The 13,993-nt window shown below is 37.1% G+C and overlaps 1 protein-coding gene across 1 annotated transcript in view; it reads left to right on the top strand.

Moving 5' to 3' along the window:
• AK5 (adenylate kinase 5) overlaps positions 1-13,993 on the top strand; it is a gene marked incomplete at its 3' end in the record, with an annotated part of 81,002 nt that overhangs the window by 12,162 nt on the left and 54,847 nt on the right. Inside the window, exon 5 of the mRNA XM_082286856.1 lies at positions 5,840-6,031. Within this exon, the coding sequence (XP_082142982.1) occupies positions 5,840-6,031 (192 nt within the window). The remainder of the gene's footprint in view (positions 1-5,839; positions 6,032-13,993) is intronic.

Genomic DNA, 13,993 nt, shown 5'->3' with positions numbered 1-13,993 from the left:
ATTGTTTCTGTATCATTGCCAATGTGTCTTCTTTATTTCATCTCCCTCTAAACTTCTATCTCCCTTCTCCCTGATGTCTACTTCATTGATCCAGGTACAATCCCCTACTGAACATGTACCCAGAGATCTCTCTGAGCAGTGGAAGGACTACCACATCAGCAGTCTGCTTTGCTGTGGTTCCTTTTGTTCACTGTCTTTTCCCTATGAGTTTTACATTGCTCTCTTAAAGCCAAGCCTGACCAGGAGGCCTGTGGAATGGTCTTACCATTATCCTCTTGTCCCCTGGAAACTGGAGCACTCTCCAGAGAAACACAAGCAGTGGTTCAATTTTCTGCTGGGTAAGCAACCCTAGGCATCAGGTTTTCAGTCTTTCTGGGCAAGGGCTCTTCTCTGCTTGTCAGAGTAGCCAAGGGAGAGCTCATCCATTGGTGGTCCTCAGGACAGAACCTGATGTTCTGAATTCAGAGTGGATGGAGGTGCCTGCTGAGCAGTTCTGAAGCAGAGGTCTGCTCAGTCCCTTCTTTGTATCACTAGCATCAGTGTTAACAGATAGGGATTTTTATTAGTTAGCTGCCTGACCCAGGTGAAAAGCTGAATCACCTGTCCCCAAAGACACCAGTCTGCCTAATTACATACTCTAGGCAATTTGCTGGAAACTTATTTTCTGGGCAGTATGAATATGGTTCAAAAGAAGCTACCAGAAAAAATTCTATCAGCAGGATTCATTCTTTGACAACCTGATTCACAGTTTTGCACTTCTAAAACAAGAAAAAACTATGCAAGCAGTCTAGTAACCCGGCAAAGATGGAACTATAAAAAGCAAATAAGGAATTACAAGGGAGAGCACATATACAAAGGACATAAACCAGCTTGCTAGTAACCTTTACCAACAAGAATAAAATGCACTGTTAAATTAATGGCAAGTGTTCATGAGCTGTCAGTTTTCTCAGGAGTATCTACTAGAACATACCAGGAATTAAGAAACAGAGCATTTTTATCTTTTCCCTGATGAGGAATAATGAGAGAGTGTGTAATCATCTAATTTCTAGCAAACAACCACACTATTCTCACTAACGAGAGGAGATGTAGAAAATATCCCCAGAGAAAAGAGAGCATCTTTCCATTTACACTGCTTAATGTCAATAACACCATCAACTTGCATAAAATTACTCTCAATTTACATCTGGTTCCAGTTTAGGAAGGAGATTCAGACCAAATGAGAGTAGGATTTACTTACTAGTAAATATTATTCTAAAAAATGAGAGGATGTACCCACCAGTTTTATTCTGAGTTGATGCCATATGCTCTTCATTTCATTTAGAATGAATAACAGAAACCTGTCTGTTCCCACAGGCAAAGATTCTCCCTTCGGCTGAGTTCTAGTTAGTAAATAGTCAAATTCACTTCCCTGGGCCCCACAGTCCTAGCTCTCATGCATTGCTGGACATGAATAAAATCCTCTGCCTTAAGCACAGGATGTGTGTACTGAGAGAAATCAGCATGAAGGAATCCAGCTCTTCTGTCTGCGTTGGTTCTGTTCAACTTTTCTACAAGCTGAGTCTCAGAACAAAACTTATTCCCTAGCCATAAAACTCAACAACACTTAGTTCTGAGTTTGAAAAAAGGTTTCTTTTCAAGTGAGCCATAAAAACCCTTCTCCTTTGTTAGAAAAAAAAGCAATTTTTACTCATATTTACATAGGAGAATAGATATGTTTCTAGAGAAGTAATCCCAAATGTTCGTATATTTACACTACCCTGTTACATTCCAGCTAAAAGTATTTATAAGCATGTCTTACAGCAGGTACTCTTGAAGTAAGTGGAAGCAAGTGGTTCATGAAAACAGGAGTGAAGTATCAATAGCATTTCAAGGGTGTATCCTAAAGGTTGTAAATGAATGTAGGAGAAATAATAATATTAAATTCTATTAGGTCTGTATGCCTATGCATACAGCAGAGATGTCACCCTTTTATGCATCTTGTCCCCTGGAACCGTTTATTAAACGGTTTTCAACTACTTTCTGATGATAGAGATGGGTATTCTGCAGGTAAAAGTTGAATTCATAGAAACATCACATAATCAGATTCTGTTTTGAATTCCTACCTCAAATATTCTTGAATTACATTTTTTTTTTATACTTCAAATAATGTTTCCGACAATACTTAATTTGAAACTAGGCTTCTTGACCTGAGAATTTTAAAACATTGTTTTCATTGAAATTTTATTTCTGTGAGTGAAATGTATTTCAAATTAGAAAACCCACAGTATCGGAAAAAAAGGTAGTCTTAGTAGCTGTGATTCTGATAGTGTCTTTTGTATTGCTGTTGTAAAAAATTGACAACAACAATACTCAGATTCTGTAGAGAAATTTCCATTTTCAAAAGCAAAAGGAAATAATTAAACGTAATCAATGAATTGTCCAAGTCATACCTTGTTATTATCCTCATTTTACAATTAGAAAAAAAAGAAAGCAATGGAGTCCAGGGTGTGTTTTCCCATTTTCTTAAACAGTAAGTGACTTCTGCAGCCAGTGCAGTTTGTGGGAACTAAAAGCAGATGAGAACTTTCACACCTGATGGAGCCATGATGGCATTCAGATCCTTTCCTTCCCGTGGGACTGCACTTACTCAGCCACAGTTTCTTTAGAGAACTGAGACTGATTGTGGTAAGCTGCACTCTCATGTTTGTGTGAGACAGAGGGAGACCCTCTTTTTCCTTCAGGGCTGATAATTTCATGACTTCTGTTTATTCTAAGTACTGTCTGTGAGATTTGATTGATGCTCCATGTGAAGTCCTGTGGTACACAAAAGCTCCAGCCCTGCACTTGAGGAGATCCGGTATGACCTCACAGCCCGAGTAGGTGCTGTCCTGAAGTGCTGAGCATTGAAAGTGAGGCCAGCTATGGCTTAGAACATCTGAAGATTTCTCACCATCTTTCTGCCACTAGTATTAGGATACACAGAAATGGAAGTACTAAATAAAACTACTCACTTGTATAAACACCTTTTGTCCTCCGCTTTACTAGATCCCTGATTGCCAGTTGTAGTTTCTGAGTCCCTGTGTAATGTATGCTAGGAAGCTTCATTCAGCTGGATATCCACACAGGGACTTGAGATGTCTCTGTGCTCAGTCTGCTGCAAGGTACATCAGCCATTCCCTTTCATCAGACAGTGTTCCATGACTAACAGGCTTTGAAATCTGTAGCATTTTCTTTCAGAATCTATCTGTATCATAATTTGGGTTTTTTAGTACTGTATGCTTTTTGAATTCCCAAACTCCTCATTATTGTTCTATTACTAGTGAAGTAGCCTTAATTTAACTGAGCTACTTTTAATAATGTTCATATTGCATGAAAGTCTAACATAGAAACTTACTTCCATAGTCTTTCATGTGGATAATTATGTGCCTTAAAGCTATAATGTGGTAGTAAAATTAACTTTCATACTTAATTCATCCCATGAACAGACAGAATAACTGTCTATTTACAATAGTCTGAAAATGGAAGGGAAAGTTACTCTGGTTTTGTTGACGTTGAGGTACATGTGATAGAGGTAGGAGAGAGCTTCTCTCCCACTGGCAGTTATTAAAAAAAAACAGGTTATAAGGTTAATTGTTTCAAAATCTAATAGATACTCATAAATAATTACCAGAACTATTATCTTTGTAGTTTGTGTGCTCATGTCTCCAATCATCTACAATGCGTGTAAAAAATAATTTTATTTTCTTTTAAATCCTATTTAATTTTCTTTAATGATAAAGAGGCCACCATCTTTCTAGTGGTGCTTTTCAGACTGTACTTTATTGTTTGAAAATGGTTCTGCTTTTTCACCACTTTCTGCTTCCTCATATCCATATACTATTCTATCAGAAATCTCATTTGTAAAGGCTAATGACCATCACCTCAGGCTGGAGAAGTTGTATTAGTTTCTTTTGACTTCCTAAGAACCTTTCTGTACTCAGACTGCCAGTAAAAAGGCCAGACCATACTTCATGTTGTATTCTCTCAAATGACAGAAACTCATCTTAGGCAGGATTTTTTTTTTTAAACTTAGTTATTAATTTTCCAGATTGTCCACATGGGAAGTTTTCATTGTTCAGTCTAGAAATACGGTTGTCTTTATGCAGTTTAACATCCTTGGGTAGAGAGACCAAGACACAGAGAGTATTCAGAAGCTTAATTGGTTTGTTCTGGCCCTCAACAACAATATATTATAACAACTACATAATTAACATGAAGATATAAATCAGTTATTCTTTACACAGTAGTAGTTAGAATACATGTAGATAATTTAGTGATGCTGGCTTATAGCTCAAATTTGACTGTCAAATTTACATCGCATCAAGGTGAACAAAGACAAAATTATTCTGTAGATAAAAAACATCATGAGAAAAATGTCTATTTAACATTCTTGAGCATTCACCAGCATTTGCATTGTAACTAGATTATATCATTTCTAGAATAAGAAACCACTGGTTTTGCTAATATTAGTTAAAATCAAAGTATGAACTTTTTTATTCAGGTAAGTAAAGCAGCAGAAATGGCTTTGGGAGAATGTGAGAATGAATAAATCCTTTCTAATCTGTAATCAGATAAAAACTTGAACAGTCTGTTTTTATCTTAAATCCTTCTTACAGAGAATTCTAATATGTTTTAAAAGACAGCACTAAGCTAGTGAAAACTTTAAGGAGAGGTAGATTTCTTTGCAGCAACCAGATGGAGGAAAGAACAAAATCAGATCTTATTAATAAATTTAATATACATTTGTAGCTGCATTTTTAAAATCCTGTGAATTCAAATGTCCGAGTGACTTTAGGGTGAGAGAAAACATTCTCAGGTTGCACGAGGGGAGGTTTAGATTGAATATTAAGAAAAATTGTTTTATGGAAAGGATTGTCAAGCATTGGAACATGGAAATGGTTGAGTCACCATCCCTGCAAGTATTTAGAAGATGTGTGGAGATTCTATGACTTCTGTTTTTTCCACCATATGTACTAAGCAGTAGTGACCTCCGAAGATTGCCTGTGAACACTTAGCAGTATTCCTAAGAAAGTGGGTCTACCATTGCTTTCCCCCTATCAAGCACCATCTCCTCTTTAAATGTTTGAAAGCAACTTAAAAAGAAGATTTAACTGGGAAAGAGCCAGAGTTCAAACATTTTTCTTTATCTCGTTACCATAAGGCTTTACTTCCTGAACCACAGTGCAGGGATGGGTGTGACACATAGCAGTGCTCACCACACAGACCAAAAAGGACAGGGGAAATAAAAATCCTTTTAGCTGCCCCACCCAACCTCTTGAAAAGTGCACTGAAGCTTTAGTGAGATTTAGAAAAATAGAAAAATTGTTGTAAGAAACCGTGGCTCTTGGAAGAGGTCTGTTTTCACCTGGTCCTAGCCATCAGTTAGCTTCACAGTGGCTGCTGGATTTTAAATGCCACCTTATTGAAAGAGTTTTCAGATGGAAACCATGCAGCCATTTTCCTGCAGAGTATAAGACATTTCTATTTTGCTCTTTTAAAAAAAATTTATCTAGGGGAGCCTTCTGGTAATGCAAATGATAAACATAGCCTAGAGAAGGTAGGCTGTGAGGTAAAATTCATTCATTAAACTTCTTCCTTACATACGAAGTGAAACAAGTTGACTAACCTCCGCATAATATCAACAAGCCCCTCCTTAAGCCTACAAACTTCTCGTGAAAACCCAACAGAAAATTAATGACTATGTCAAGTTCCAACTTATATAAACGTAGCGCATCTGAGCCTCACATAATAATGGAATTGCTGAGTCCTGTAGTGCTGGATAATCAACTTAATCAGACTTCTTCAATTTCTCTTTCCACAGATCTGTACCCCTGATTTGGTGGTGTTTCTGGCATGTTCCAGTCAAAGGCTGAAAGAAAGGTTACTGAAGCGTGCAGAACAGCAAGGGAGACCTGATGATAACCTGAAAGCCACTCAAAGAAGACTAATGAACTTCAAGCAGAATGCAGTCCCACTGGTTAAATATTTCCAAGAAAAAGGGCTAATTATCACAGTAAGTACTTTAGTATATACCTCTAAAACCTTAACTGTTGTGGCTATACTTGGCTTCTTGTACCTTTTGCCTTTAAGACAGACTAAACAAGTCTAATTCTGTTTTAGGTTAATAGCAGAACTACTTAAGTGTTTAATGAAGTTAATTAATTCATGGAGAAGTTGACAATAGTTGAATTATTGGCATATTCTAAGTTACAGACTGTGTCTGGTTGTAATAACACACAGAACTTGGTAACACATATGGTATGAGAGCACAGATGGCCTGTTTCATTTCTTTTGATAGTCTAAGTAACCTCTGTAGTTCACGTTGGTATATGCTCCTCACAGCAAGTGTGACTAATTCTGTGGGCTGGTCAGACTCATGACAGGTCAAAGCATCCTTAATTGCAAAGTCATCAATTGATATTAGTAGCCTTAATGATGCACTTCAGCATCTTTTTGAATTTTAAAATGAAAATCCCAGGAAATTATTACATTAGCTTCTCCAGAGAGTATGTGTTCTGGTTTAGGATTTTGATTAACTCTGTTTTTAAGGATGAGAGGACTAGGATTCTTGCAAGTTTTTCTTTTATTATTGACAAAGTGTGTATTTTGTGATGTTCCTATAACCTTTACAAGTGGTCCTGTAGAATGCATATTTAGCTCTTCAGGAAAGATTTGCCTTTGTGGGGCATCTGGATAGAACTGCATTTCTGTGATGGGACCTGTACAACAGAGGTTTTTTTTCTTATGGAGGTTTCTTCTACTTTTAAACTCTTTTTCTTGAGAGTTCTGAAGATAATTTAAATTGCAATGTTCACCTTGGATATCCTCTTTTCTTTTTGAAGAAAGCAGATGTTTGTGATGGGTATGGAAGTGACAACATGGCATATGAACATTAAATTACTCTACTACAGCTCAAAGGAAATAGCATATACAGAAATTATTGCACTTATTCATGCTATTTCCCTACAGAAGGAGGAAGCAAGAAAATAGCTTTCATCTTGCTGCTTAGAGTGCTGAACCTGGAAGACAGAAATACCATGCAGATGAGAGCAGTGTAAGAACAGCATAAAATAGAATTACAGTAGCCTAATTCCTAGAGGAGTGAATCCTTGAGGCAAGGTCAGACAAGGTCAACATTGACTAGAAGGAAATAAAAAGATTTACATTTTTCTTAAATCCCTGCCTGCACCTTGTCACTGCTATTCAAAGCTCTAAATCTCAGACACTTCTAGCCAGCATCAGAGGAGAGAAGCAGGACCATTTGTCTTACAGACTGTTATAATTTTAGAGTCACAACTCGTATTGTATACCTCTATTTAATAAATATGTTGTTCTTCATCAATAACAGACCAAAAGAGAAAAGAAAAATTCACTGAAATATAACTATGATTAATAAGCCAACACTATATATATATATATATAATTATAATCTACTGTTAGACACTTTATGAGCAGGAAATAAATATTTGAATTCCCAAAGAAGATTCATTTTCATGCTCCACCAGTTATTTCATACTGCTTTTAACATACTTTGGTTAATAAAATTACAAGCCACATTTTTCATTTCAGATCTCACTGGTTAGGTTCCTTAGGTATGATTCTTTCCCTTCATCTTTTTTTTTCACATGACCTTTGATAATTTTCTACAGTACCCAGGTTGTACTTGTTTGATGCTCTGTATGCCTTATGTTCTCAGTCTGTGGATGGTGTACCTGCTCTCACAGTCTGATCCTGGTGTCTGTTTTTAAGGAAAGAAGTGAGGCCCCCACCTTCTGTACCTCTAAGAAATAGGGAAATACAACTCTGTCCTTTCTGAAAAACTCCCTCTTTGGAATAATGATTTGTAAAGTTCATTACAATTAACAGAAGTAAATATGCGATATTTTCATGAACACAGAGTCTGTGTTTAAAATTCATTTTAGCAATCTGCCAGTAGTCTAACAAATCAGAACATAACTTAACTCAAATTTAAATTCAGAAGGTATCAAGACTATAATAACACAATATTGGACAGGGAGTATGTAAATAGATGCATATGCTGCCATTTACTGTTTCAGTAACTTTTAACAAATATTAAAACGTTACGTACTGTTTACCTAGACAATAACTGCATACAAATTACCTGGTGGTGGTGGTGGGGAGATATTAGTTAGATTAAGTTATAAGAGGGAGAGCATGTAAGTACATAGGTGACCTCACGTACTCTAATGTTTAGCAGAGAACTTCAGTTCTTTTCAGGACACTGAAATTTCCAAATCTCCCGTTTGTGTGGACTGTAATCCACTTATAGATGATGGTGTAATTCTTGGAGAAGACATCATTGGGTTACAAAAATCTTTTGGTCAACAGGTATTAAAGCTGCTCTCAGAGAGCTTAGCTGTTCTTTGCAGAACATATCCCTTGATCTAGAGAAAAAAGTTTACAGAGCTCATCGTCATAGCAGTAGAAGTTTCTCTTACTGGAGGCAGGATTTTGTCCAGTCTGCCTTATTGACAATGATTCTACATAATCTTAGAGCTGCAGTGTCAACCTTGTTACGTTAATAAGTCTATGTTCTTTTAAGGGGAAAAAATAAAAGACTGGCTGTAGTGAGACAAAAATACGAAGCATTAGAAGGTTCTGGTCCTTATTTAAACAGCCAGAACAGGACAGCATCCTGTGGCATCCTTGAAATGCATATTTCTGTGATATCTTCATTGTCCCACTTGTCCTTTTAGGGAATTCACCATGCTTACGAAAACATTAAAATGACATTCAGATTAGTCAGAGAAGTAAAGAGAACCCAGAAAAAGTAGCTGAAGCTGGAAACGGATTTTGAGCACAAATTTAGAAGTTAAACAGTTGCGGGTGAGGCAAGTAGCTGTCTGCCCTCATAAGCATCAAACAAGCCTAATGGCTGTCAACTGTCACAGAAAAATTCCCCACAGAACTGTGTTATATAAATTTTTTCTCGTTTTGGTTAAAAAAGAAGTTTTGCTATAGAACTTGCACATTGACATGAACTTTATCTAAAGGCTGTGACTTACCAAAATGCTGACAAAAATACCAGTTATAGTTTATTTCTAAAATTTCACTGTTGTCATACATCTGCCCAACTTGAGGTGTTGGTTTGGGCTTTTTATTTATCTGCTTCTGAATGCTCATTCCAAAAGATTTGCACTTACTCATTCTTCCTTTAATTTTGGGCTTGTCCCTGGAGAAATGTGGGTCCTGCAGTCCTTTAGGCAGCCTCTGCCAGGGATGTCTCCCAGACCACAACCCAACTCAGAGAATCTTCTCCTCAGTGGAGGAACATGCATCTGGTGGCAGATGCTGGCAGAACACAGGATGCCTTTGTTTTCATGGTGGTGATATTTGCGCGCATCCATGCAGTTTTTGCATTAAAAAATCGTTAAAAAGAAAATTTTAAAAATCCCACTCCTCCTTCCCTGAAGTGATGCTAGGAATAGGGACTGTTAGCCACCACCTCCCCCATGTGCTCTCACCTCCCTGCTGCAGATTCCCTAAGAATCTCATTTACGTGCCATCTGATGCCTGGATCTTGGATCCTTGGCTGCAAAGTGATACAGACTTGGCAGGAATGTATCCTCATTGGTATCTGAGCATGGCCTTTCTCCCCACGGGTCGGAGATGGGGATTTGAACTGGCTTTGTTTTCTAGAGGGTACTGAGCTGAGATTCCCTATTGATTGGCCCAATGCCACCAAAATATTTTCAGATGCCTCTCATTAGTTTTAAAAATACAGCAGCCATAAGCACAGTCTTTCAGGAACATTTTAGATATGTTTTTGACCTGACTACTACACAGGACCTTCAGGGTACTTCTGGCTTCTTGGGCATGACAAAGTGGATGTGCGAAGAGGAGCCCAGATAGTCTTGAGCATCTGGAGCAAACCTTCAAAGTTTTAGGAAATTTTCAAATCTAACAAGGAATGTAGGCAGCTGTTTGTGGGAACCTTGAGACCAGACGTTTTGTTTGACAGTCAGGAGTCTTCCTCTGGTTTACAGTATGGTAAGTCTTTATCTGGCTCCATGAATGTATATGGTTATATAATAATTTTTAAATTGCTGTACAGGAAAATTAGAGGTGGGATGGGAAATAATGACTGTCACTTTTTCATTTTTTGGTGATTCAAAGCAGTGAAAGATAAGTTGAAGCCTAGAACAACTAACCAGAGCTCTGCAGTCATGGAAAACTGCTACTGAAAATTAAGGTTTTCTGTGTCTCTCCTATATTTGATAGCTCTTTTGCAGAAAAACTGGGCTATGAGAAAGAACCTCTGTTTCCTGTAACACTGCTGAACTAGAGAAAGTTTACACATGTTCTAATCTCTGCTAGGTTTTACACTGCATCTCAACACTATTTATGTGTTATTGTTTTGTGAGATCTTGAAGAACACACCAAGAAGGTACATAAATTTTATCTAGAAATGAGTGTAAACAGTTTGTAAATATATGCACATTTTATATGGGAACTATAGATGAGTAATTTGTGCATATATAGAAGCATGTGCACCATAAACACTTCCAAGCTTCAAAATATTTTCAGGCTCCCATTTTATGGTTTATGTCAACAAGTATATCAGAAATACCAATGTCTGCCAGAGAATGACCAAGGATGGAAACTTGCCATCTGTGTACATAGAAGCATGCAGAGAAACCCTGAGGGTAGAAATTCTTTGCTGAGGTGAATAGAATCAGTGCAACACTGTGTTCTTTCCTAACTTTAGAAGTATGATGATTTGAATAGGTACCAGCTTTCTGAAACCCTGCCTTTTGTACACCCAGTGGCTTGAATGAAGTAAATGACTTTGAAAAAAAGGAATAAACTTTGACCAGTCTGGCTATAGAATTAGGCAGTGATGAGTGCCTGAGCTAAGGTGATGGAGGAACTCCAGAAAGACAGAGGGAGTGCTGGTTTTGACAGCCATACTATCCCAGATTTTATCCATTTCTGGCACTGTGAAAGCTGATACATGTTTAAAATTAACAGAGGGGTTTTTTACAGATCTGAAACTAAAGCTGAGATAAGTAATTAAGCAAAGTTATCATGCAGAGGAATGAACTGTAAGAGATATTTAAAATAACATGTCCTAAATATTCTTCAAGTTATTTTAAACAGTTCATCTTAAGGTAATTAAGCTGTGTCCCTTGGGTAAATAGCAGCTTCTAATTTCGTTCTTGTAGTTAAAGTGATGCTTAAAGAAGATTAATTTTTCTTATTTAGATGAGATATATTAAGAAACCCACTTGGAAAAAATATCTTTTCTCTGGGAAGACCTTTTGTATTGAATCAAAAATATCTATCATCCATAAGCAAATTTTTCTGTCCTAAACCACAGCTGATTTTGTGAACATCCAACTGAAGAACCAAAGCTGCATTTCAGCCCTGCATTGCTGTAAACAATAAAATAGCAATTTCTTACCCAAAGTTCCATAAATGATTTCCAGCTCTAATTGCCACCGGTGCATCTTCCCTGTGAAAAGTTTATAGTCAGTGACTTCTTGATTTTATGGCAAAACCACTTTGCTGCCATTTGGTGGAGAAAATTTGCATATTAACTCATGAAAGTTGCTACTTCAGTAGAATCAAGGTGGTCTTTCAGCTCTCACACTCACAGTCCTATTAAAATATTACTCCATCTGGGAGCTTGTGCTCTACAGTCCCAGTATTTAACATCCTTATTTCCTGAATCTATCATTGCTTATAGCATCGAAGTAGCTGTCTTTATCTGTTATTAACTACTTTTGTTTCCTTATGCAAGTGGCAACTAAATGTTTTTTCTGCCATGCTATTCTCAACTTTGATTCAAAGGGCAAAATGAGACTGAGTGAACTGGCCTCTAGTAATCCAATCCAGTACCATTTTGGAAGTATTTGAACATTTGCTCCTGTTCCTTCTTTCCTGCAGATGTATCCTGGAATAGAGGGGAGACCTAAAAGATTCCACTTTCTTATTTTTTAATGCATCATAAAGATACATTTATTCAGATTTGTGAATGCTCATATATTGTAATGATGGAAGCCATTTAAATGTCAAAACTGTCAGCAGAAAGTCTGATGTTCTTGACATTACGGGCTTCTGTCATTTTTCTCCAGCATTCTGGAGTCTTATTTAGGCTTAACAGGGTTAGATGCAGCTACAGTGTTGGTGGAGAACTGAGAAAACTGAAAAGTTACTCATCCATTGTGTGACTCAGGGTACACACTGCACTAGACAGCACTGAAGTGAGAACTACAGCCTTCCCCTAGGGCATATTCCCCATTGCAGAATATCCTTTTGATCATTTCTGATAGCTGTTTGGAGGACTTTTTATTTTTCCTAATGCAGCTAAAGAGTATCTACCAAACAGTGCCTTGAAGAACTGTATGAAATTCTTCATAATTAGGAAAACACCACTACTGTGTTAACTCAGCACTTGACTGAAGTAATATATCCTCGCTCCATACATTCACTGATACTTACATGTCAGATAACCACGTACATGGCTATTTTGTGTTGCTTATAACTGTGGTACATCATGTAGTGTTAGCATGAACATCTCGGCACTGCATCGCTTTTTACCATGTAGACGTAACCTAAAATTCTTGGCAAAGACTCTCCAGTGAATCCTGTGTAGTTTGTCTTTGCTATAACCATATATGCTTCTGTATCCTTTGGCTCAGTTATCATCTTTCCTACTTCCAGGGTTGACATTTTTATCTTTCTATCTTATATAGTATTGCAGTTTGTTTCATTAATGGCCAGCGAATAAAATTATCTATTTACTTTGTTGTCACCATATCACATTCTGAAATTCAGTAATCTACTTAAATAATGAAACAGGAAAAGAAGCCTCCCAAGACATAACTATTACACTGAAGTCAAAATTATTGTCATTTTCTGTGAAGGAAAAACTGTTGTCTCCATTCTCAACTGTTCATCTCTTTTTGTGCCAACAGTCAGTCATACCAATCATGGTAAAAGAAATAAAGAACTTAATGCATAAAATGTGGCATCTTTTCACTGTAACTTGCTACGATCAGTTATTTATATCTAGGACTGTTCATACATATGCTACCCCTTGATCCGTTTTGTTAAAAATAAAATTGCCAAAACTACATTGTTTTTAGGCAAATCTGAACATTTTTGCATTATGTACTCCTCTGAATTTCTCCTCCTGTCTTTAATCAGAATGTCAAATTGAAGCTTCACATTCATGTTTTCAATAGCAGTACTTCAAAATTCTCTGCTCTGTCTAGCATGCCAGGTCTTGTCTTTTCTTATATTATACCATCCATTGTATTTTGGTAATACTATAGTTTTTCTAATGCCAAGGTCATCTCCCTCTCCTACCACTGCAAGATGCCAATTAGGCAATTTGAAAATACACTTTCCTAGTTTCCTGCTATGTCCTGCCTTCTAGGCTTTTTTTGGTCTGCTCTACTGAAAAGAACAGACCTCTCTGTAAAGGTAGAGTCCTTTCTAAAAGGGAACCTAGAATGTGGGCAATACAGCTTTTAGTCAAGTTGCTTATTAAATTTATTGATCTATAAGACACTGAAAAAAAAATCCAGCAATCTTCTTTGTATCTGCACCTTACTGCAAGAATTTCACTGAATGGATTCTACATAATACAGATTCACATAACCCCAAGAGAGGTCATATCTGTTTCTTTTACAAGAACTTTCTCTCCTCTCTATGTCAGGCTCTGTATGTTGCCTCAGTCTGCTGTAATGGCTGTTAAAGGTTTTGTGGGTACTTTAGCTTTCATCTCTGACCCTGTTCATGGGGTGCAAGACACAAATGAGCTCAATTCCAGTACTGTGAACAGAGGGTTTTCTTCATTTATGCATTTAATGTTCCCTCGTATCTTTTGATCTTTAGAAAGAGGGTCAGGAGCCATGTGAATTCTGAAATGAGTTTGGTTTTAAGAACTATTCATTATATCCTTGAACTACAGCCAGGAGACCACTCCTCAGAAAAATCACTAAAT

Source organism: Coloeus monedula (genome assembly GCF_965178545.1).
Source record: "Coloeus monedula genome assembly, chromosome: 9".
NCBI lineage: Eukaryota > Metazoa > Chordata > Aves > Passeriformes > Corvidae > Coloeus > Coloeus monedula.
This window is presented reverse-complemented; position numbering and strand designations above follow the sequence as displayed.